Source organism: Tarenaya hassleriana, unplaced genomic scaffold, assembly GCF_000463585.1.
Source record: "Tarenaya hassleriana unplaced genomic scaffold, ASM46358v1 Cleome1, whole genome shotgun sequence".
NCBI lineage: Eukaryota > Viridiplantae > Streptophyta > Magnoliopsida > Brassicales > Cleomaceae > Tarenaya > Tarenaya hassleriana.
The window spans coordinates 5,118,278-5,142,157 of NW_010960187.1; the positions used below are offsets into that span (position 1 = coordinate 5,118,278).

Here is a 23,880-nt window from a genome sequence, read left to right on the forward strand (position 1 = left end):
TATGTTATGATTATAAAAAATCTAATCTTTTCAACTTACATCGTTGCAGGAGAATGTTGTTGAAGGAAAAATATTTCAGAATCATGTAGAAAAATTTGAAAGTATATTAAACGAGGGAGATGTATTTTTAATCAGACATTTCAAGATTCTACCAAATAAAAATATATACAAATTAACGAACAATAAATTTCGTATTTATTTTACGGAATATACTATTGTTGAAAAGATTGTTATAACTACTTATAGTATTGCCAAAGAGAAATTTCGAATATGTTTATACGGCGATTTGTTGGCATTGGCGGACAAAAAACAAGATCTACCAGGTATGTGATATTATAAAAAATAAAAAAAAATATATTGGATTTTATAATTAATATATTTGCTAATGTTACAGATGTTATTGGAGTTTTAGTCGCAATACAAGGATCAAATTTACGAATGTCGTCATCAACTCAGAAACTTATTCTCCGTTTATTATTAGAAGAGTAAGTTTTAAAATTTATTTACATTGCAAGTAATGTCATTTTAAATTTTTTTAACTTAATTAGTTTTATACATATTAACATATAATTTTAATATAAAAACCAGCAACAATATCGTCAAGCTTTCCGTATGGGATGATTTCGCCGCAGAACTCCGTTCACAAATACATAGATTGAATATCAGAAAAAGTATCATAGTTGTTACGGGTGTAAATCCAAAGATTATCGACGGTAATTATTTAACACAAATTAATTTCTAAATATTTGATAGATTAATATCTAAAAACCATTATCATGGTTATATTATGTTTACTAATATATTTTACGTATTAGGTGTTCTATCGCTAAATACATCAACGTCTACAAAGATTTATATAGATGAAAAACTCAACATTATCAAAAATTTCCGTCTAAGGTAAATAAATTATATCATTTTTGAAAAAATCTATTATTATAATATTTACATGAATAATTTTATTATTACTTTACAACTGAATTTTTTGCAGACATTGAAGGAAAGTCACACCAATATTGAAGACAACCATAACAAATCGGTTACATTGAGTCGATAAAATATCTATGTAGCGATGTCAATATTCTATCATTGATTTAATTATGTTTGCAAAAATATAATGATGTTTTTATATTGTTAAAGTTTTCTATTTTTATTTAGTCCAACTTAAACAACTCATCTATCTTATAGTTTTACTACATTCATATTAACAAATCATATTTTTATATCTGAAAAAAATTTCTATAATTTTATAATAAATGTGTTGGGGTGATGTTTGAGTTGAGTTTATATATGGATATAACATACAAATTAATTAAACCAACCAAGCATAACAACTTTGACCCTTTTTGTAGTTATACAATTTTGAGATACGGTATCCTTGAAAGACAGGAAAATGTTATCACTTATTACGCACCGACATTTTGGTTATATATCAAATTGATCAAATTCAATATCAAGATTGGTGAATAAATATACTTGGTGTAACATATGTATATTTTTTAAATTGCTAATAGTAATTCACAATTATCTATCTATCTTTTCTATAGACCTTTGTTTTTTTCTTTCTAAAACGATATAATATAAATAAGTATATCTTATTTAAAATCAATTTGATTGAGTAATCAATAGACAAATATTATATTATATTATAAAATTTTCTATCACGGTAGCTTATGAAATGATTCATGATCCACCACCTTAATTTATTTTTTTTATCAAAATTAATTAGAATTTGCTCTATATCATTGTTGATGAGAAGTTTCATTCTCCTCTCCATCCAATAAGACTAAATAATGCTCGACCGCAATAAGGAGAGGGAAAGGCCAGAGGGGCGAGCACAAGGTTGAACAAAAAATGTCACTTTCTCTCTCTATATCTATACATGTATCTATATTCATTTTACACAGTTTAATTATGTATTATTATTGTTGTTGTATTGAAATAATAATATTATAATTAGGGGAAAATGTTTTGCTTCTTTAATTGATTCCAAAAAATCTTTTTATATATGTTTGAAAATAAATAAAAAACAGCAATATAAAAACTAAAATGTGTAAGAGTGTGTTAGGTGTCTATGTGTTTTTATTTTGAAATAGAGATTTATCGGATCAGATTTTAAAATGTATACTCTAAGTGAAATATCCGTCGGATCAAATTATATGAGACGATAATAGATCTGTTACGAGTTGTGAAAAATCAGATAAAACAAATTGAGATGATAACTAAATTTATATTGTTGTTTAAAATTATATTTTAAAACTTTCAATATTTATATATTTTTAGATATCACTCGATTTGCAAAAAATTTATAGTTATAAAATTTAATAAAATATTACTCTGATATACAACGGTTCTATATTATAGATCGAAAAAAAAAATATCATCTCTCCACCTCGATATTTCTATAAAAATGAAATATATTACATTTAAAATTAAAATTAATAATAAAATTATTAAAAATCTATATATATTTTTATTCCGCGCGATTCGCGCGGGTAAATACCTAGTAAACAAAAAAAATAAACCCCTACTATCATTATAGATTGTGATGTATGATTTTGATATTCTCGATCAAACTAAATAATAGTATTCTACATCTCTTGTCGCGTAATAATAATAATAATAATAATAATAATCTATAATATTATACGTGTTTTAATAACAGCAATCAATTTGGCTTAGCGGTACCATCATAATGTTGCACGCAAATTTCGCTTATATTCCCAATGCTCTCTCGGACTGTCGGTCCATGCCAAGTCAAAGGACGGTTTTAGACAACTTTAAATTATATTGGATAGAGCCTTTGACGTCCACCTCGTAAATAAAAAACATGACTATGATTCCCTTCGCGGGCCAGATCCTGGCGGGTAAATCCCTAATTTTGTAGAATGACCCTTCAATTTTCCCGCTACCCTTTTGTCTTTTTCCATGCAAATAGACGACTGAGAGGAGAGAGATTCAACTTTAACTCCGTTTTTTTTCTTTTTGTTTTAAAATCTCCCCTTCTCAATACCAACAAATTAGTGTCTTTTTTGTTTTGGTATTTTGCTCCTCACATGCTTCGGAGCAGGAAAAAAAAGTTCCTCTTTTTAGTTATCGTCGTCACTGTCGTTCGTTAAAGTAGGGTTTTTGTAAAGACCTCTCCTTTTTTTCTTTCATTGAACTGCTACAGCGACAGTCAAGGTTTCGGAAATGACCCACTAGATATTTCAGTAGCCAAGTCCACTGTGGTAAGCGATAATCCCTCAAGCTCCAATCTTTCTAGCTTATATTGCATGGGCAAGAAGACATTGATTTTGCTTCGAAATTTATGTTTTCTTGCGTTTTCTACCGACATCGTTGTTGCAATGAAGTGTCTTTCATGGCTGTAAGATAAAGATGCTTCCTTTTTTAACTCTTTCTAGGGTTAGATCTCTGAATGGGACCCGTATTGAAAATGGTCCATTGTTCATTTAATGTTTCAGCTAAGTTGATTTGGTTCAAGATTGTTCCTTCTATGAAGCACTGTGCATTTTGATTGGCTGGCATTGTAGAAGAGTAGTCCTTCAAGGTAAAATCCCTCCAACTCCCGGTTTTTTCTGAGTAAAATCTCTGTATGCTGGCTATTTCCGCGGGGGGGAAATTGTAACTTAGTAGGAAAGTGGTTCGGCTTTGTCTTTTTTGTTAGGTTTTTTCTCGGATTCACTTGGGTTAAACGTTTCTGCTGCAAATACTGTGGCTCGGGTTAGAAATTCAAGGGCAAGGATGAAGCTATTTAGGGTTTTGCTGCTATCCATGTTTTTCCTGTCCGCAATGGGGCAACTTCCTTCACAGGACATTTTGGCATTGCTTGAGTTCAAGAAAGGGATCAAACATGACCCTACAGGTTATGTTCTCAATTCATGGAATGAGGAGTCCATCGATTTCAATGGTTGCCCCTCCTCGTGGAATGGCATTGTCTGCAATGGTGGTAATGTGGCTGGTGTTGTCTTGGACAACTTAGGTCTGTCTGCTGATGCCGACCTCAGCTTGTTTTCGAACCTGACCTTGCTCGTCAAACTTTCTTTGGCAAACAACTCCATTTCGGGAGTCTTACCAGATAATCTAGGTGATTTCAAAAGCCTCCAGTTTCTGGATTTGTCTGATAACCTGTTCTCCTCATTGTTACCGAGTGGGATTGGTAAATCAACCAGCTTGAGGAATCTTTCGTTAGCAGGAAACAACTTTTCTGGTGAGATTCCCGAATCCATTAGCGGGTTGATTTCACTTCAGTCATTGGATTTGAGCCAAAACTCCTTATCTGGGTCTTTGCCTAAGTCCTTGACAAGGCTGAATAGTCTGCTCTACCTGAACCTGTCTTCTAACGGATTCATGGGGAAAATTCCAAGGGGCTTTGAGCTAATTTCAAGTCTTCAAATACTTGATTTGCATGGAAACTCAATTGATGGCAATCTTGATGGAGGTTTTTTCATGATCACAAATGCAAGTTACATAGACTTTAGTGGAAACAAACTTGTGACATCTGGGAAACTATTACCGGGCCTTTCTGAGAGTATCAGGCACTTAAATCTCAGCCACAATCAGCTTCAAGGTTCATTGACCAGTGGAGGGCTTCAGTTGTTTGAAAACTTAAAAGTCTTGGATCTTAGCTACAATCAGTTATCTGGAGAGTTACCGGGTTTCAGTTTTGTGTACAATCTTCAGGTGCTCAAGCTTAGCAATAACAGATTTTTGGGCTCTGTTCCCAATAACTTGTTGAAAGGTGATCCTTTGCTTTTAACCGAGCTGGACTTGAGTGGCAACAATCTTTCAGGTATGTGCTTCACCGACCTTTTAGGTGTTTTGGATCTTTCTTCCTCTATCTGAAATCTGGTTTTGAATTTGTTTTTGTATGTTTCAGGGCCTGTAAGTGCAATCTTGTCAACAACTCTTCACTCCCTTAATCTTTCTTCGAATTTACTTACTGGAGAGCTTCCTCTCTTGACTGGGAGCTGTGTTATTCTCGATCTCTCAAACAACCAGTTCGAAGGAAATCTAACAAGGTGGGCGAAATGGGAAAACATCGAGTATCTTGATCTCAGCCGGAATCGTTTTGCGGGCTCAATCCCGGACATAACTCCCCAGCTTTTGCGTGCAAATCATCTCAATCTCTCTTACAATAAACTCACAGGCTCACTTCCAAAAACTATTCCTTCCCATTATCCGAAACTTAGGGTTCTTGACGCAAGTTCTAACAGCTTAGATGGTTCACTCCCAAGTGAGTTACTGTCCATGCCCACTCTGGAAGAACTCCACCTTCAAAACAATGTCCTGACAGGTGCTGTTCAGCTTCCACCTGCTTCTTCTGTTTCCAGAATCCGTCTTCTTGATCTTTCCCATAACCGGTTCAGTGATGAGTTTCCTGGTGAGTTTGGATCATTAACGGACCTTCAGGTGTTGAATGTCGCAGCAAATAATTTGTCTAGTTCGTTGCCGACTTCCATGAATGACATGGTCTCTCTGAGCTCATTGGATATATCTCAGAATCATTTCACAGGGCCTCTCCCAAGCAACTTATCAAGCAGCCTCGTGGCCTTCAATGCGTCTTACAATGATTTGTCAGGCGTTGTCCCAGAAAATCTGAGGAAGTTCCCTCCGTCTTCATTTCATCCTGGGAACAGCAAACTGGTTCTGCCTTCCGTATCTCCTGGATCAAATGCCTCTGAAGGTTCCAAGAGGAAACATATGGATAACCTCGTTAAAATTGTTATAATTGTTTCATGTGTTGTTGCTATAATTATTCTCATACTCTTCGCTGTTGTCCTGATTTGCATCTGCAAATCTAGAAGAGATCAGGAACATGGTGTTACCGGTAAAGAAATTCATAGGAGGGCTCAAACTAATCCCTCAGTCATGGCTGGAGCAGGCAGTGGAGGCGGTATGGTAGTTTCTGCTGAAGATCTTGTTGCTTCAAGAAAAGGTCCTTCATCCGAAATTCTCAGTCCAGATGAAAAGCTAGCCACTATAACCGGCTTCTCTCCTTCCAAGACCAGCAACCCATCTTGGTCACCTGGCTCAGGAGATTCATTTGCCGCTGAACAACAACTAGCACGGCTCGATGTTAGGTCGCCTGATAGGCTTGTGGGTGAGTTGCATTTTCTCGATGATTCGATCAGACTGACTCCCGAGGAGCTGTCTAGGGCCCCGGCTGAAGTACTGGGAAGAAGTAGCCACGGGACTTCTTACAGGGCAACTCTCGATAACGGGATATTCTTGACGGTGAAATGGCTAAGAGAAGGCGTGGCAAAGCAGAGGAAGGAGTTTGCCAAGGAGGTGAAGAAGTTTGCTAACATTAGGCATCCGAATGTTGTAACACTGCGAGGTTACTACTGGGGTCCTACTCAACACGAGAAGCTTATTCTTTCCGATTATATTTCTCCTGGAAGTCTTGCCAGCTTCCTTTATGGTAACATTCTTTCCTGTCTAAGTTATTTATTGTCCTCTGTCAACTTCATTTCAGTAGCAACGGAAAAATTATCACGGAAAACACGGAATGTATATTCAAGATTTAGTTAGGCCGGTTATGGGTATTGAACAATCATAGTGATGAGTTGCCTTAAAGCTGACACTTTTCCTTTCTGAACCCTCAGATCGGCCTGGCAGGAAAGGCCCTCCGTTGAACTGGACTCAGCGTCTGAAAATAGCAGTCGATGTGGCTCGCGGCCTTAACTACCTCCATTTCGACCGAGCTGTTCCTCACGGCAACCTCAAAGCAACAAACATTCTCCTAGATGGTCCGGAGCTAAACGCGCGTGTGGCTGACTACTGTCTCCACCGTCTCATGACCCCAGCTGGTACCGTCGAACAGATTCTCGATGCGGGTATCCTCGGTTATCGGGCCCCCGAGCTAGCTGCCTCGAGAAAACCGATACCCTCTTTCAAGTCAGATGTATATGCATTCGGGGTGATACTTTTAGAAATCTTGACCGGGAGATGTGCGGGAGATGTGATCACCGGGGAACAAGAAGGGGTCGATCTGACCGACTGGGTGAGGCTGCGTGTTGCGGAGGGACGTGGGACCGAGTGCTTTGACTCGGCACTGAGCCAAGAGATGGGCAGTAACCCGGGAGTGGAGAAGGGCATGAAGGAGGTTATTGGGATTGCCCTGAGGTGCATAAGATCTGTTTCTGAGAGACCAGGTATTAAGACCATCTACGAAGATCTTTCTTCCGTTTAGACATTGTTCCTGTTTCTTTTCTTTCTCTGTGATGTTCTTGTAGGGTTCAAGATTTGGTTTCTTGTTTTTTTTTCCCTTGTTCCATTGTCAAGTACATGCTTCGATTTCGGCAAGACATGTGCTTGGCTCAGGCAGTTCCAACCTTTTGTATGTAAAAAAAAAAAAAAAAAACTGAACCTGCTCCTGCGTGAACGGAAGAAATCGTTTGCTTAATCTAATCGATCCCAGTGATGAAGTAAAAGCAAATTCAATAACCGGTCAATGATAGCCGAACCGCTACTGTTGACGCTAAACCGGCTGCTGATTTGCCATATATAAGCTCTGCCCCCTTTTTTTACGAGTGTTTTGCATGCAAAAAGTTATTCTGAATGTGAGTCATTTTTTGAAGCCGATATATGAACAGGTCAAAAATATAAAAGAAATTGTTAGTGTGTGAAACTGAAATCGAAAGATGCGAGCGGTCGAAGAATCCCTCCACGCATTTCACGAGTGAGACTGGGCCCACCGCTTGTCGAAGTCACGCAGCCATTCCATGTGAATCACGACCAAACACTACCGATAGGAGTCCGTATTGTTTGCTTTTATATTCGCTTTCATGGAATATATCACCGTCTTCATTATACCATCTCTCATATTATAAAATAAAGTAGTTTGCTCACAAATCCTAGGTAATTAGGTGAGTCAACTTCTTACATATATATATATATATATCCTTAGTTTTGGTCATTAGGGTTTTTGTGTGGTATTAAATTATTATAATAATAACATATATATATATATATGGATACTCATTCCAGTACAAGTTCTTCAATATCCGACAGAAAAACAACTGAGAAAAACAGAAGGATTCAAATGAAAGCCCTCTACTCCGAGCTCAACTCTCTTCTTCCCGGTTTCCAAACTTCTAGGGTCTGTTCTTCGATCTTGTCTTAATTTATTTATGTCCACCTTCAATTTTTCTATTATATTGAATTCAACAACAACAACAAAAATGAGGTTACATATGCAAAAGTTTCCATCTATTCGTTCCTTTGTTAGAGCAGGAACCGTCGACAGTGGCTGATCAACTGGATGAAGCTGCAAACTACATCAAGAAGCTACAAGTGAAAGTGGAGAAGATGAAAGGGAGGAAGAGGAAACTAGAGGGTTTGGAGAGACGGGATCCTGTGTGCAGTGGATCACGGGAATCATCCGGTGTTGGACCAATAATTGAAATCCACGAAGTGGGTCCGATTCTGAATATCGTTCTTGTGACAGGCTTCCATCACAAGTTCTTGTTCTACGACATCCTCCGTCTTCTTACGGACGAAGGAACTGATATTGTTCACTCTTCCTTCTCCGTTGCTGACGACACTGCCTTCCACACTCTTCAATGCGAGGTATATGTATATATATATGTGTGTGTGTATGCATAGCTTAATTAAGAGATGACTGATGGGTCTGATGATACAAATCATATTTTTGATGTAATTATTGCAATAATTAGGTTATGCAAATTGGTTTAATGACCCTTGATTAGGTGGAAGAGTATGGTTATGGAGCCGGTGGAAGGATTTCCGAGAGACTAAAGAGGCTTGTGAACAATGTCTCTAACTAATTCAAGAAGTTCTCTTCAACGTTACGTCCTCTGCGTACGTATGTATTAGTTGTGATTTATATTTTTTCTTTTTGTTTTGTTAAATGGTTATATATATATATATACATACATGTGCCCGTGTGTGTGTGTAATATAAGGTATATATATGTCGCTCTATTCTTTTCGCATTTCCTTTATCGTAATTTCTCTTTTTATGATAAAGTTTGTAAGTTTCCCCGTGTATATACATGCACACACATGGATTATAAATTATAATATATATGGTGAATGTGTCCATTTAAACTATAGATTAAACCCCCCACAAACATTTTCCTATTTAACTCCATTATGTTCAAGCATAGATTAGGTACAAGATTTGATATACACATTTTACATTATGTGTATTATTTGTAATAAAGCATATCTTGACCGTCGTTTTGTTAGCACTCTATGGTACCTAAATTAATATAATCTTGATCATTTTAAATTTCAAGCCAAGCCTTTAAATATATATATATATTTCCTTATAAAACCTTAATTAAATTTGAACGAAGGGTGCCCCAATTCAAAAGTGACCCAATGAGCCTAACGATCCTTTACGCAAGCGGCAAGCCCAAGAACAAAATGTGCAATTACCTTTTTACCCCTTTCCCCAAATAACAAACTGGCCCAGTGAGTTTCATTTCATACCCGAATCTAGGGTTTTCTCTTCTCAAAACCTTCCACAGTTTCTCTCGACCAAAGCTTAGCAATGGTAGTCGATTCATTCGAAGTCGGTGTCGTTCCCTTCAACCCTGATGGTTGGGGTCCTCCCGACGCCTCATCTGATTCCGCCACTGCCACAGCTCTCGCCGCCGTGAATCTCCTCCCCAACGTCCCCTTCGCGTCCTTCTCTCGTTCGGAGAAGCTCGGTCGCGTCGCTGATTGGACTCGCGCTCTGGCCAACCCCTCCGCACGACCTCCAACCGGATCCAAATCTGATCCCACTGCCGTTTTCGATTTCTCTGCCTTTGCCGTCGACGACGCCTTCCCCCTCGCCGCCTCCGGCGGAAACCCTGATGAGGATTCCGCCTTCCGCCTCGTCGACGGGAAGCCTCCGCCACGTCCCAAGTTCGGACCCAAGTGGCGGGGCAATCAGCATCACAACCGGTCGCAGTTGCCGCAGCGGAAGGACGAGGAGGTCGAGGCCCGGAAGCGTGAGGCGGAGAAGGAACGTGCCCGTCGCGATCGTCTCTACAATCTCAAACGGAACAATGCCAATCAGCAGCGCCGTGAATCCGCGGTGTTCAAGTCTTCTGTGGATATTCAGCCGGAGTGGAACATGCTTGATCAGATTCCTTTCTCCACCTTCTCCAAGCTTTCGTTCTCTGTTCAGGAGCCCGAGGATCTCCTCCTCTGCGGTGGTCTCGAGTACTACGACCGTAGCTATGACCGTCTCACGCCTAAGAACGAGCGCCGTCTCGAGCGTTTCAAGAACAGGAACTTCTTCAAGGTCACTACAAGCGACGATCCTGTCATCAGGCGCCTGGCGAAGGAAGACAAAGCCACTGTCTTTGCCACCGATGCTATTCTCGCGGCTCTGATGTGTGCTCCTCGATCAGTTTACTCTTGGGATATCGTCATCCAGCGCGTTGGGAACAAGTTGTTCTTCGACAAGAGAGATGGGTCGCAGCTTGATCTGTTGTCTGTACACGAAACATCACAGGAGCCCTTGCCTGAAGCCAAAGATGATATAAATTCTGCTTATTCTTTGGGTGTGGAGGCTGCGTATATCAACCAGAACTTTTCACAGCAGGTTCTGGCGAGGGATGGGAATAAGGTAACGTTTGAGGAGCCGAACCCATTTGCGAATGAAGGTGAAGAGATTGCTTCTGTTGCTTATAGGTATAGGAGATGGAAGCTTGATGATGATATGTATCTTGTTGCAAGGTGTGAGTTACAGAGCGTTGTTGAGGCCAACAACCAGAGACAATTGCTTACTCTGAATGCTCTTAATGAGTTTGATCCGAAATATTCTGGCATTGATTGGAGGCAGAAGCTTGATACTCAGAGAGGCGCAGTCTTGGCTACCGAGTTGAAGAACAACGCCAATAAGTTGGCTAAATGGACTGCACAAGCTCTCTTAGCCAATGCGGATATGATGAAGATTGGCTTTGTTTCGAGGGTTCATCCTCGTGATCATTTTAACCATGTAATTTTGACCGTTCTGGGGTATAAGCCGAGAGACTTTGCTGCTCAGATCAATCTGAACACTTCTAACATGTGGGGTATTGTGAAATCTCTCGTTGATCTGTGCATGAAGCTTAATGAAGGGAAGTATGTTTTGGTTAAGGATCCATCAAAGCCTCAAGTGAGGATCTACGAGGTTCCACCTGATGCTTTTGAGAATGATTATGTGGAAGAGGCGATCCCTGAGGAAGAACAGATACAGCCACCCGAGGAGAATGCTGAGGCAGATGGAGCTTCTACTAATGAATCCGAGGATAAGAAGGCCGATACTCAAGCCTGATGGTAATGTGAAGTTTTCTTGTGCGAGCCACTCTCTTCAGTTGAAAAGTTGTCAACTTTCTTGTTAAGAACTTGTGGAATTAGTGCAAATGCAAGTTTGGGTTTTGCGATAATTGTCTTGTATCTTGCGACATTATCAATTGCAGGATATGGACTTGCGAGATTCTAAAACTCCTTGAAATGATGTGTATAAATGTTATATATATATGTCAGATATAGGATATGTGCATATACATAAAAGTGATATATACATGCAAATTAAGCTAAATACAGATGTAGGCGAATTGCCATTATGAAATGTCAAAGACATAATCTCATGCATACCACATTTACCCAAAGGCCCAATGTCTTCCCAACAAAAAATAATAATAATCCAAGAGGGCATATTCCAATTATGGGCATAGAGATTTTACTAAAAATAGGGTTTTCAATTGACAAAAGTGAAAAACAACCAAGGTTTTTTTTATTGGGGTAAAAAGAAAAAACAACTTAGTTACCGTAACCGTATTGAGCAATTTTTTTTTTTTTGATGAAACGTATTGAGCATATTCACTTGCGTTTGTACATTTATATCGAAAATAACTGCACCAACCATTAAAAAACAACAAACCAACAAAAAAAAAACTCGTTTTAAAAGAAGGCCGATTCCAAGCGTACGTAGAAACAGAAACGAAAGGAAAAACGAAAATGAAAATGAACAAAGAAACTCTTCTTCTCTGTGTTGCGTCTCTCTTCCTCATCTCTTCATCTCTCTTCTACAATGTTTGTCTCGCTACTATTGATAATGCCGAAGTTGGTACGTTTAATTAATATATGACATCCACGAATCAATATCATTTTCTTGGATACTTGAATATATATATATATATATATATATAGGCTATAATGACGCGTTGTATATGTGCGAATGCAGAGGACGAGTCGCCTTTTACGTATGAACTAGGAAGTGAGAACCAACCATTAAAAAACAACAAACCAACAAAAAAAAAACTCGTTTTAAAAGAAGGCCGATTCCAAGCGTACGTAGAAACAGAAACGAAAGGAAAAACGAAAATGAAAATGAACAAAGAAACTCTTCTTCTCTGTGTTGCGTCTCTCTTCCTCATCTCTTCATCTCTCTTCTACAATGTTTGTCTCGCTACTATTGATAATGCCGAAGTTGGTACGTTTAATTAATATATGACATCCACGAATCAATATCATTTTCTTGGATACTTGAATATATATATATATATATATATATAGGCTATAATGACGCGTTGTATATGTGCGAATGCAGAGGACGAGTCGCCTTTTACGTATGAACTAGGAAGTGAGAAAGGGCCGGAGAAATGGGGCAACATCAATCCTCAATGGGAAGTATGCCAAACCGGAAAATTCCAATCTCCCATCGATCTCACCAGCTCAAGGGTTAGCGTTCTTCGCCAGGACGATCTCTGGTTGAGAAGTTACAAGCCGGCTATCGGTGTGATTAAAAACCGAGGCCACGACATCATGGTACGTAATTTGATCAAACCCGTTACTTAATTCAAATGTTCATTCGGTGTATATATATATATATACGCACACATACGTACACATGGGGATGATACGTTTTATGGATGTTGGTTGATTTAGCTTTCGTGGAAAGAAGATGTCGGAAAAATCACCATAAACGGTTCCGACTATAAATTGGTGCAATGCCATTGGCATTCGCCTTCCGAGCATACCGTGAACGGAACTAGGTAACGTTTCATGCATGCATGCAAATTCATGCAGATTTCGATCCAAAACAATTAAAAAAAAGGGGTTCGTATCTTTAATCAACGTGTGATTTTATATTAGATTCGTGATGGAGCTTCACATGGTTCATACTAATCCTCAAGGGAAAATAGCCGTGATTGGAGTTCTTTACAGATTCGGCGTACCAGATCCATTTCTTTCGAGGGTAATTAATTAATATCTTTGTATTAATTAATTATCATATTGTTCTATTTATATATATGTATGTATGTTATTGGTTATTGCAGCTATTAAATGGAATAAGGTCGGTTGATAAGGAAGAGATCAATATGGGGATCGTGGATCCGAGGCACATTAGGTATCTTTCGAGAAAATTCTACAGATACGTTGGGTCTCTTACGGTCCCTCCATGCACGGAAGGCGTCATTTGGACCGTCGTCAAGAGGGTATGCGCTTTTTTATTTTCCTGTTGTTAATTATTAAATTAATTAATTAATTTCTGCATGATTCTGTCTAATATATATCCGCATGAAAATTCAAATTCCCATGTCGCTTTTGGTAACTTTGCAGGTAAACACAGTGTCTCCGGCGCAAGTTAGGGCTCTTAGGGAAGCAGTTCACGATGTAAGTCCACTCTTCCTATCGAAATGTCAATTTCAAATAACAAATACGCAATTACATTAATTAGAAAATGACAAAAAATCCAACCATTTGAACGTTACAAAAAAAATGTGATTCCTCAGAGATAATTTCCAAATGTTAGACCGTCATTAATTTCTAAACCTCGACAAAAAGTTAACTCTTTCATCCCAAATTGGATGATTCTTTTCTATATAAAAAAAAAATTGGATGTTTCAACTACTAAAAAAAATGGAACAAAATTCATTCTCAAACCCACCTTCGAATCTGCATTTTGGAGATAGAATTTATTTGAGAGATGTAATTGGATCGAATGTTCAACAAATTTTTTATTATAAAAAAAAGTTTACTCTTACTTTTTTTAGCCTTTTCTAATTTGTATATTGATTAGGAGAAATTGAATAGGAACAATTTTTTTTTTTAAATTAGAACTTGCTAAAAACTTTGGATTTTCATTGATGAATAGGGATTTGAGACAAATGCAAGACCCATCCAACATCAACAAGGAAGACCCTTACGGTACTACGAGCCATATCCAGAGCAATAACCGCCAATTTTTTTTTTATTAAAAAAATCGTACGGAGAGTATGAAAAAAGAAAATGAAGAGATTGTATACTCGATTAAGACGCACCAAATTTACGCAGTTGTATTTTGTGTATTTAAACAGTGGAATGAATGATAGATATAAGCATTTTGATTTTCTTATATTATACATGGTGTGTACATATCTATGATATAATAACCAAACAACCTGGAAACAAGGAAGAAGACAATTAATATTTTTCTTTTCACGTGAAATGCCATTTATAACATGTAATATACAACCATATATATAATATACCCTCTAGGTTTGAGTGGCCTAGTTGTAAGAGAATATGCATGCTCTCGTTCTGAATTCAAATCTAAACGTGGAAAAAGTATATTCATCTGAGCTTCCCGGTCATCTGGGTACGGTAAAGTTCCGGATTATCAATATATATATATATATAGTGTACAATCAGATATAAATGCTAGGAATTCCGTTAAAATAATGTAACGTTACGCAGATGCAAGATCAACAAAAGACGGTGCGCAAAATTAAATGTGTTATAAAAAAAACGCCAACAAAATTAAATTCAGCAGTTTTCAGTGTTTAAACGCAAACGCATATCCCTTATATAACAAGCTGTAGGGCAACCCCCCTCTGGCCTCCCTATAAATAGTACCTTAACTTTAGGCCACTTCATCCTCTCTCTCTCTCTCTCTCTCTCTCTCTCTCTCTCTCTGAGAAACAAATTAAACACGATGGATTTGGCAGCCAAGTGTCTTGCTATTGCAGTGGTTCTGCAAATCGCGATATCGAGCAATGGAGTGATGGGCGTTGAGCCGTCGGAGACGAAGATGAGTCGGAGCCTCGTAGCGGTGCAAGGCGTCGTCTATTGCAAATCTTGCAAGTATGCCGGCGTCGACACTCTCTTGGACGCCTCTCCTCTTCAGGGTCCGTCTTCTTCCCTCCACTCCTCTCTCTCTTTTCGTTTTTACAGTAATCTTGCCATTCACATGCGCGCATGCATTCACATATACGAATTAGTCACACACACACACACACACATATATATATATATATATGTGTCCCATAAGTATTAAAGATAGTGGACTGAGTATTTTCACAACTTCCCACATGAACAAAAATGAGATCTATTGGGTTTTTTCTTCTGCTCTCACACATGCACATGCAACGAGGGCAATGTGCCACTTGGCTTTTTAACAAGGCACGCGTGTTGCCATGCATGCAATGTACTTTTCCCCTCAACCTTTTTTTTCTTCGTTTTCTGGTAACGCTTCAACCTTTTCTTTTGTGGCCTGGCCTTCATTTCACATAAATTCTATATATGTAAGCGTTATTTTTCGAAAAGAAAAAGTTTGATTCGGGCATTTCCCCATCTTGCATGTTCATATATGACTCGATTCCCTCTTGATCCAATGCATCAAAGAAAGAAAATTAAACACCTCAAAACGTGCGCTTCGTTAGAAATCATCTGGATTTAGGTCTAGAACTCGATTCTTGTAGATTGAAAAAAGAAACATACTTTCTGTAGTTAAGTAACCATCACTCAGATCAAAGACGGGTCTATATTTGGCAGGTGCGACAGTGGGGCTAGCGTGCAACAACACGGAGAAAGGGCTAACAATGGAGTCGAAAACGGACAAGAACGGATACTTCCTTATGCTCGTCCCGAAGAAGATAACGTCGTACGCATTCCACAAGTGCCGAGCCACGCTTGTAAAGTCGGCGGAGAATTCATGCAAGATTCCGTCGCAGCTCAACAACGGCACCACCGGAGGATTCCTCAGGCCGTCACAGCCCATCACCGTCGGAAAGGTCTCCTACGTTCTTTACACCGTCGGACCCTTCGCCTTCGACCCTTCCTGCCCTCGTTGATCTTTCCTTTTTTTCTTACCCCTTTCTTAATTCGGTTCATGACCCAAGCTTTCGATATATTCCTGTTATGGTTTGGATTTGAGTTTGATGAGTAGTGAGCTTTTGTCATGTTCTTCAATCGTTTGAGCATTTGACTTCGTTTCTATGGGGTTTTGTTTCATTTTAGTATGGATTATGGTCCGAGTGATCTGTGGACATTATATGAATTTTTCAACATTTCTCACTGTCATGCACAACACGTATAAAGCCACATATAAATTAGACATATATATAGGGAAATGATTATTAAAAAGGGACAGCACGATATATATATATATATATATATATTCTATTTGTTTCTCAATAATTTACATATATTTTTAAAAACTATAAAAAGTTATTAAAATTTTCTTATTAATATTCTATTATATCTATTGAAGTTGGGTGATATTCTATTAAAATTAAGTGACTGTGGATAAAATAAAAATTTTCTTACAAAATCACCTAAAAATTTTAAAACGATATCTTTAAATAACAAAAATTATTCTGTAAAAATTACAGAATCGTTTCTACACGATTGGATCGATGGATCACGAGATGTTAATTTCGGTGCAATTTGTATGGACGAGTAAATGGAGACCTAGATTGTTCAAAACGACGCTGTTTCAGAGGTGGACACGAACCGTCAAGGTAACGCTTTCACATGTCGAACACATGTCGCAAATCCCACACGTGTCCATCTTTCACGCCTCCACCTCCTCGATCGCTGTCCTCTTATTACGAAACTATAAACCGTCAACAGAGACATACATAAGCAGAAGCAAAACAACACAGAAGGAGGAGGAATTCTGAAAGAGAGGAAATTAAAGAAGGAAGAAAATGGCAGGGATGCAACTGGCAAGAACGGCGGTGATGAGCGTGTCGAGGGTTTTCCCGAGAGGCAAAGCTCCGCCGCCGTCTCTCGGAACAGATACAGCCACCCGAGGAGAATGCTGAGGCAGATGGAGCTTCTACTAATGAATCCGAGGATAAGAAGGCCGATACTCAAGCCTGATGGTAATGTGAAGTTTTCTTGTGCGAGCCACTCTCTTCAGTTGAAAAGTTGTCAACTTTCTTGTTAAGAACTTGTGGAATTAGTGCAAATGCAAGTTTGGGTTTTGCGATAATTGTCTTGTATCTTGCGACATTATCAATTGCAGGATATGGACTTGCGAGATTCTAAAACTCCTTGAAATGATGTGTATAAATGTTATATATATATGTCAGATATAGGATATGTGCATATACATAAAAGTGATATATACATGCAAATTAAGCTAAATACAGATGTAGGCGAATTGCCATTATGAAATGTCAAAGACATAATCTCATGCATACCACGCAGAGTCTCCTCGCGTGTTTGCTTCGCCTCCTCCGTTAGCCGTCCTGAGGCATATTCTGTATCTCACTTTGCACATATATGTATATGTACATATATATGTATGTAACGTTATTGTGACACAATTCAGGGGAGAGATCCAGTGGAAAAGGCTGGAGATTCAAGGGCCGATTTGGCTTACGAGTCCAAGAACTGGAGGGACGACGACAAGGCCAGAGGAAGCATCAGAGACCCGAGCGAGTACGCTCAAGCGGCCAAGGACAAGACCAGAGAAGGAGCGAGCAAGGCTGCAGATAGAGCATATGAAGCCAAAGACAAAGCAGGAGAGAAACTGGGTGAAGCGAAAGACAAGGGCAAGGATTACGCTGAACGGACAAAAGAAAAAGCCGATGACACCGCTTACAAAGCAGCCGACAAAGCAAAACACGTGAGAGATAGAGCCAAAGATTATGCAGAGGACACCATGGACAAGGCTAAGGTAAAGGCCAAGGAAGGGAAGGACAGAGCAGAAGACATGAGAGATAGAGCCAAAGATTATGCAGAGGACACAATGGACAAGGTTAAGGTGAAGGCAAAGGAAGGAAAGGAGAGAGCAGAAGACATGAGAGAAAGAGCCAAAGATTGTGCAGAGGACACCATGGACAAGACTAAGGTGAAGGCCAAGGAAGGGAAGGAGAGGGCAGAAGACATGGCTCATGGGTTTAAGGAGACAGTGAAGGATAAGGCTCAGGACGTTGGGGAGAAGACGAAGGAGACAGTGAAGGAGGCTTGGGAGACGGCCAAGAACACTGCCCAGAGGGTGACTGAAGCGGTGGTCGGACCGGACGATAACGAAGATGCAGATAAGGTCGTGGAAGATTTGACCAAGAAGGAACGGAAAGACAAGAAGTTCTGAATTTCGCTGATATCAATAGACAAATGTTAAATTTTCTGTGTTTTGTTTTTGTTTCTGTTCAATGCTTTATGCTGTAATAACCTTACAATAAGCCTTTATGCTTCAACTCTGAGAAGCATGAGTTATGGTACCATACAAAACTAATACATTACCCAATGATCCATTCCTGATTTGATGTACTGACTCACAATTTCGAGCACAAAGAACGTTACCAAAGAACAAGAAAACGCTTCAAAAATGTAGCTAACGCTTTCTACATTCAAAGCAAAAATTGTTCCGACACATTTCGTGAACTTATTATAACGTTGTAAAAGTGTTACCTTAACGCGCAAGGAAACTGGTCTTTGACGCCTCTTCTTCTTGGTTTGGTGTTGTCTTGCTCCGTTTTCCTTTTGTTTCTCCCGCAACATGTTTTTTGTTTCTTGTATTATCTCTTGGTTCTGAGGGCTTTTTGATACCGTATCTCACCATTTATAATTTGTTAATTCTAAATAATATATAGACGTGTTTGTTTTTCTGTTTTTAATAATCATGAGGTTCATTAGGCTTTCGGATCATTTAATTCTTTGAGTTTGGAGTCAGTTTTTAATCACATAATTAATTGCGTTCTCCTCCTCACTAGTAAAATCGAATTCAATCACATAATTAATTGCGTTCTCCTCCTCACTAGTAAAATCGAATTCAGAAACTTGAAATGACTTTATCACATTTCAATCTATAGAACACGTATTTGTTGTAAATAAATTTTAAATTTATATAATTTGCATTAGTTTGGCAATTTTGGATTCTATGACTGGGCACGCGGAATAGTTTTTGTTGTAGAAAGAGAAGATCACGTCTGTACATTGCACGTGAAGAACACAAAATTGTACACTGTAATGTTCCATGGCTGACCTGCCTGTTTGGACTACGGTTTCGACCCCATAAAATATAACTCAAGCTCATCAAATCACTTGAAACATGTAACTGACGTTTCCTAGTTTTCAATCAAAATAAATTTCAAAATATTTCTCTACAGAAAAACAATATACGTTGCTTTCGTGTCATCTAAGAAACGGATTCTCCTGAGTTGGTCTTGCTCTGTTTTTTTTGTTCTTCTTGAAAATATTAAAATCTGCAGTTTGAGATTCTTATCTTTCCCTTCCGCTTAAGGGTTGCTTTTCATTTGAATTTTCTGAATCTCTAAGAGACTTAGACTCGTATTCAATATCCAAAAAAAACTTCAATCTCCATTTCTACAACTTACTTGGAAATTTCTTTTTTTATTTATAAGGAATTTCTTCAAACGAGATCTTCAATATCAATGGATCTTAACTTTGTTTGCACCAATCAAATCCTATTTCTTCGTTCTTGCAGCTCTCTTTGTTCAAAATATTATGTTAATATATATATATACCTTTTAAGATGTTCGGTACTAGAAGTTTAACTGCTAATACACGCGCTTACGAGCGCGTACGTATACACACGCTATCCGTGAATAAATGTACAAAATCTGCCTTACTTGATACTTTTACCCTATATGGCCATCAAAATCTCATTGTGGGTGGATTTTGTTTTGACATGTGGTGTACTCAGTTCTTGACTTGGTTTTCCGATTCTTGATGGTTTCAGTTTTCAGTTTTAGCAGAGAGAAGGAGAGAGCGGCCTCGGTTTTGCAAAGGCTATAACATCTCCGCAGCCTGTGGTTTTGGCTTCGAAAGAGGTTTTCGGGATTCTATGAGCAAGGCATATATAGACACGTTTCACTCTTCCTCTCCTCCTTATAACCTCGACCTCGACGCTCTCTCCCTCACCTTTCATGAACCAAAACCCCTCAAGAGAGAATAGAGCAGTTCCTGAGAAAAGATGGATCGACAAGACAAAGCATCCAACGATGTTCAAGAAGAACAGAATTCCGTGCAGCAGCAGCAGCCGCCACCCCCGAGAAAATGCCCGAGGTGCAACTCAGACAACACCAAATTCTGTTATTACAACAACTACTGCATGTCGCAGCCCCGTTACTTCTGCAAGGCCTGTCGAAGGTACTGGACACATGGAGGTATCCTAAGGAACATTCCCGTCGGTAGCAGTTCTCGTAAGAGCAAGCGTTCTAAGAAGGGCTCTTCTTCTTCTTCTTCTTCTTCTTCACCTTCTTCTTCGTCTTCTCCTTCTTTATCTAAGTCCTCCTCCTCACCATCTCTGAATTCTCAGTCACCTTCCATTCAGACAAAACAAGTTCAGTCTGTCACTGTTCCTGTCTTACAAATCCAAGAAACCGGTTTACTTGGTGGGAGTCCTCTCTCTTCTTTAACCCTAAACCGTTATCAGACGCCGAGTTACACCAACGATTTGGTAACAGCTCTGCCTTCTTTTCAAGGTTTTAATCAAATGGGTGCTTATGATCCATCTGATATGTGTCTTTTCCGAGATAACATTTGCGTTGGTTTCAATCCATCTTTTCATGCTCATGACGCTCGACAATTTTACCATAAGGGCCCTGCCGATAATCTAACCTACCTATCAAGAGGAACCGCTGTTTCTGATGCTGCATTCATCGGTCAAGACCAAACCAGATGGAACCGGAACTTGGTCAACAGCATGAACACTTGTCCTGGCACTAGCAGCGGAAGTCCAAACACTAACATGAACAACTGCCCGGTTAGAACTCCATATGTGAATCAGGACCAGTGGTTTGGTCATCAGAATTATGGTCCGCGACCATAAGCGTATGGGTCCATGGTGGTTTGTTCTATATATATATGGCTCATTTCAATATATATATATGTGGTTATCTTATTAGGAGCAATGCTTGTTAGTTTCTGGGTTCATTTTGTTTGTCGGAGTTATTGAATGAGCGGTCTGTGTTTTTCAATTTACATTTTGATATTGTGGTTTTAATTGCATTATGTGTCCCTTTAGCTCTCTCTCTCTATATATATATGTAAGGTTAGTAGCTGTATATATGGAGAATTTTTATATGCATTAATAAAATTTCCTTAGCTTTGCTCCAAAATTAACAACTCTCTCTCTCTCTCTAGAATACGAGCATGTTCAATGTTGGTTATGAAAATTTTTAGAGACCTAAACAATCATCTAGGTTGACCCCCCGCAGATTCGGACAAATCTGTTGAGAGACATACCAGGATCTGATTGTGAGGACCCCACACAACCCTCATGACCAGTTCCCTCTCCATCCGTACCTTGATTCCTCCACGTGTCGAAAAGCGGATCAGCAGTGACATAATCGAACCGGTTGGTAAATCGGATTTAATGGTTTAGTTCGGTTAAAATCTAAAATTTTGATGTACCACTTAATAAACCGAATCTAATCAAACCGAAATCCAATCAAGGAAAGCGTGTAAGTAGATATTTTTAGTAATATCTGAGGCAGTCAAGACATGCATTTAAATGGAGAAACGAAGCCAATAGAGAATCTCGAGGGAATTAATATCCTGTGGGAAGTTGAACCAGGAAAGAAGAATGGTGCTATTAGAGAAACTGTGGGACGACGTTGTGGCCGGTCCGCAACCGGCTCGAGGCCTTGGCAAGCTTAGAAAGATCTCGACCGACCTGTCCTCGGATGCCAAAAGTACGTTATCGTCTTTGGTTTGGTTTTGATTCGGATATATAATTGCGTGTGTGTGTGTATATTTATATATAGAAGGAGGATCGTCGGGATTGGCAACGATACCCGGGAGTCCGGCGACGCCAACGACGCCTATGTCACCGGGATCGGGGAGAGCAAAGGACAACGTGTGGAGAAGTGTGTTTAACCCGGGGAGTAACCTTAACACTAAGAGCATTGGCAATGCTGTCTTTGACAAGCCCACCCATTCCAATTCCCCCACTGTCTACGACTGGTATCTCACTTATCTCTCTCTCTCTCTCTCTCTCTCTCTACATATATATACACATGTATATTAGGGTTTCGAACCGAGTTTTTCAAATCTTAAAGAGTCGGATCTTAAGCAAGGGCCTGTGTTTGAATTAGTAAAAGACGGTTACTTATAGTTATTTGGTTCGTTTTCCTATTCATATATATATATATACACTTAGATCGGTTCGGATTTTTTTTCCGAGTTTTTTCTTGGATTAGGGTTTGGTATGATTTCTTCCTGCTTTATTGAATATTTTTTCTTGTTATAGGATGAAATTAATTATTAAAGTTTTTAACCGAACTTTGACGCAGGCTCTACAGTGGCGGGAGCAGAAGCCAACACCGTTAATGGGAGAGGACGATGACACAGAGGTTGTCTCATCCTTTGGACGGTCTAATAAAACACGACTTGGTTTCATCCATTAACTAATCACTTCACGAGATTCTATTTCTGACTTTCGATTAAATAAGTAAACATACCACGCAGAACAAAATGGTATATCTTTTACATTTGATTGTCAAATGTAATAATAATCTTTGCAGTATTTGGATATTATATTTGAACCGTATCTATCTATTCTGCCGAGAAATGATATGTTCATCGAATCGAGGGAAAATTCATGATGGTTCTATCAGATTCCGAAGAGCCGGGATGAGCATGTATGGATCATAAACATCTTATCCAAATGGGAAATATAAAATATCATAGCTGACACGTGGCAAATAATAATTTGTTATAACCGGTTTGGCCCGGAAAAAGCTAGATTTTGTCTGTTGTTGAACCCCGACAAAGACCATATCCGTTAACGAAGACCGTATTGAATAGACATAACGAACGTGGCTTGTCGCGTGCGGAGAAGAATCCGAAGAACCTTATGAAAACGGACCGTTTCTAAGAAAATTCAAAACCTTCACATCTATATAATAAAGATAGCATTTACGTTATTTTATAATTCATATACATCTCATAAATGGTATTATATAGTAAAAAACTATGTAACAATAAAAAAAACTATACAAAAAAGGTCACGTATACAAGAGTTTACGCCATTCTAATTCGTGTCGAAATTCATTGCGAGAGTCTTACAAAAAGCCGAATTACATTTATTCAGTTAAGCAAGTTGTTCTCACATGTCGGTCCATTTTAATATTATTCCTCCTTATCGGTAGCGTACTTTCAGACAAAAGCCATGCAATTAATGGCAAAAGTTTCCCGACGGCACAAAACGTCGAAACAGACATGCCCTGTCTCCGACGGCAATCCGAATCTTCGAGCTTCGATCCCCAAAACCCACCTCTATAAATAACACATTTCATGAACTCAGTCTCTCAATCTATCATTATTCTCCACACTTTTGAAAATTTCAGGTTAAAGCTGACTTGAAGAGCAAGAAACAAGAACGGAGAGATGGCCACTTCGAGACTTGCTAGGTTCGTGACGGAGGTTGCTCCGCCGCAATTCGTCACCGTTATGAGGCGGAGAACCGCGAAAATGCTGGAAACGATCAAAGAAGAGGAGAAGGAAGAATCTTTCGGGATGATCTCTTCGACGATTAAGAAGACATCGACTCATGTTTCTGCTGGTTCTGGTTCTGGTTCTAAGTACTTTTTGAAAGAGATTCGGAGCTCGTTCTCCGTCTTCGACAACTGATTTCTTGTACTGATATCGGGTTGATATGTATATCTTTTTTTTTTTTTTTTTTTTTTTCTTT

At 38.8% G+C, this 23,880-nt stretch overlaps 8 protein-coding genes across 11 annotated transcripts; all 8 read left to right on the forward strand.

Annotated features, from left to right (window-relative positions):
- The first annotated feature begins 3,003 nt into the window (after window positions 1–3,003).
- On the forward strand, window positions 3,004–7,410 carry LOC104812253 (probable LRR receptor-like serine/threonine-protein kinase At4g20940). Of its 2 annotated transcripts, none has more exons than XM_010539325.2 (5): window positions 3,004–3,227; window positions 3,462–3,547; window positions 3,665–4,789; window positions 4,877–6,421; window positions 6,606–7,410. In XM_010539325.2, exons 3-5 carry the CDS (start codon window positions 3,742–3,744, stop codon window positions 7,190–7,192), a joined length of 3,180 nt encoding a protein of 1,059 aa, XP_010537627.1. In that variant the 5' UTR covers window positions 3,004–3,227; window positions 3,462–3,547; window positions 3,665–3,741; the 3' UTR covers window positions 7,193–7,410. The 2 variants fall into 2 exon arrangements, with proteins under 2 accessions (XP_010537627.1, XP_010537634.1); XM_010539332.2 differs by lacking the exon at window positions 3,004–3,227 and adding an exon at window positions 3,255–3,364.
- Window positions 7,411–7,818: 408 nt separating this feature from the next.
- Window positions 7,819–9,021, forward strand: LOC104812267 (transcription factor bHLH36-like). 2 transcript variants are annotated; one of them, XM_010539345.2, is made up of 4 exons: window positions 7,819–7,868; window positions 8,014–8,101; window positions 8,236–8,571; window positions 8,712–9,021. In XM_010539345.2, the coding sequence occupies exons 2-4, from the start codon at window positions 8,045–8,047 to the stop codon at window positions 8,787–8,789; spliced, it is 471 nt and encodes a 156-aa protein (XP_010537647.1). In that variant the 5' UTR covers window positions 7,819–7,868; window positions 8,014–8,044; the 3' UTR covers window positions 8,790–9,021. The 2 variants fall into 2 exon arrangements, with proteins under 2 accessions (XP_010537647.1, XP_019057997.1); XM_019202452.1 differs by lacking the exon at window positions 7,819–7,868 and having other exon boundaries at window positions 7,947–8,101.
- A 450-nt stretch (window positions 9,022–9,471) lies between these two features.
- LOC104812284 (eukaryotic translation initiation factor 3 subunit D-like) lies at window positions 9,472–11,457 on the forward strand. The gene has a single exon (XM_010539369.1). It carries the CDS (start codon window positions 9,520–9,522, stop codon window positions 11,275–11,277), a length of 1,758 nt encoding a protein of 585 aa, XP_010537671.1. The 5' UTR covers window positions 9,472–9,519; the 3' UTR covers window positions 11,278–11,457.
- An 872-nt stretch (window positions 11,458–12,329) lies between these two features.
- On the forward strand, window positions 12,330–14,251 carry LOC104824867 (alpha carbonic anhydrase 4). Its single transcript, XM_010557055.1, has 7 exons — window positions 12,330–12,438; window positions 12,556–12,773; window positions 12,894–13,000; window positions 13,101–13,203; window positions 13,286–13,444; window positions 13,569–13,622; window positions 14,104–14,251. The coding sequence occupies exons 1-7, from the start codon at window positions 12,330–12,332 to the stop codon at window positions 14,182–14,184; spliced, it is 831 nt and encodes a 276-aa protein (XP_010555357.1). The 3' UTR covers window positions 14,185–14,251.
- Window positions 14,252–14,771: 520 nt separating this feature from the next.
- Window positions 14,772–16,260, forward strand: LOC104812275 (non-classical arabinogalactan protein 31). The gene is made up of 2 exons (XM_010539356.1): window positions 14,772–15,115; window positions 15,762–16,260. The coding sequence occupies exons 1-2, from the start codon at window positions 14,923–14,925 to the stop codon at window positions 16,058–16,060; spliced, it is 492 nt and encodes a 163-aa protein (XP_010537658.1). The 5' UTR covers window positions 14,772–14,922; the 3' UTR covers window positions 16,061–16,260.
- A 588-nt stretch (window positions 16,261–16,848) lies between these two features.
- LOC104824877 (late embryogenesis abundant protein, group 3) lies at window positions 16,849–18,485 on the forward strand. Its single transcript, XM_010557067.2, has 3 exons — window positions 16,849–17,030; window positions 17,399–17,469; window positions 17,548–18,485. The coding sequence occupies exons 1-3, from the start codon at window positions 16,919–16,921 to the stop codon at window positions 18,310–18,312; spliced, it is 948 nt and encodes a 315-aa protein (XP_010555369.1). The 5' UTR covers window positions 16,849–16,918; the 3' UTR covers window positions 18,313–18,485.
- A 1,608-nt stretch (window positions 18,486–20,093) lies between these two features.
- On the forward strand, window positions 20,094–21,250 carry LOC104812291 (dof zinc finger protein DOF3.1-like). The gene is made up of 2 exons (XM_010539382.1): window positions 20,094–20,643; window positions 20,785–21,250. The coding sequence occupies exons 1-2, from the start codon at window positions 20,158–20,160 to the stop codon at window positions 21,013–21,015; spliced, it is 717 nt and encodes a 238-aa protein (XP_010537684.1). The 5' UTR covers window positions 20,094–20,157; the 3' UTR covers window positions 21,016–21,250.
- Window positions 21,251–21,731: 481 nt separating this feature from the next.
- On the forward strand, window positions 21,732–22,737 carry LOC104812301 (dormancy-associated protein 1-like). Of its 2 annotated transcripts, none has more exons than XM_010539393.2 (3): window positions 21,732–21,880; window positions 21,953–22,151; window positions 22,481–22,737. In XM_010539393.2, the coding sequence occupies exons 1-3, from the start codon at window positions 21,772–21,774 to the stop codon at window positions 22,515–22,517; spliced, it is 345 nt and encodes a 114-aa protein (XP_010537695.1). In that variant the 5' UTR covers window positions 21,732–21,771; the 3' UTR covers window positions 22,518–22,737. The 2 variants fall into 2 exon arrangements, with proteins under 2 accessions (XP_010537695.1, XP_010537705.1); XM_010539403.2 differs by having other exon boundaries at window positions 21,956–22,151.
- Window positions 22,738–23,880: the final 1,143 nt, after the last annotated feature.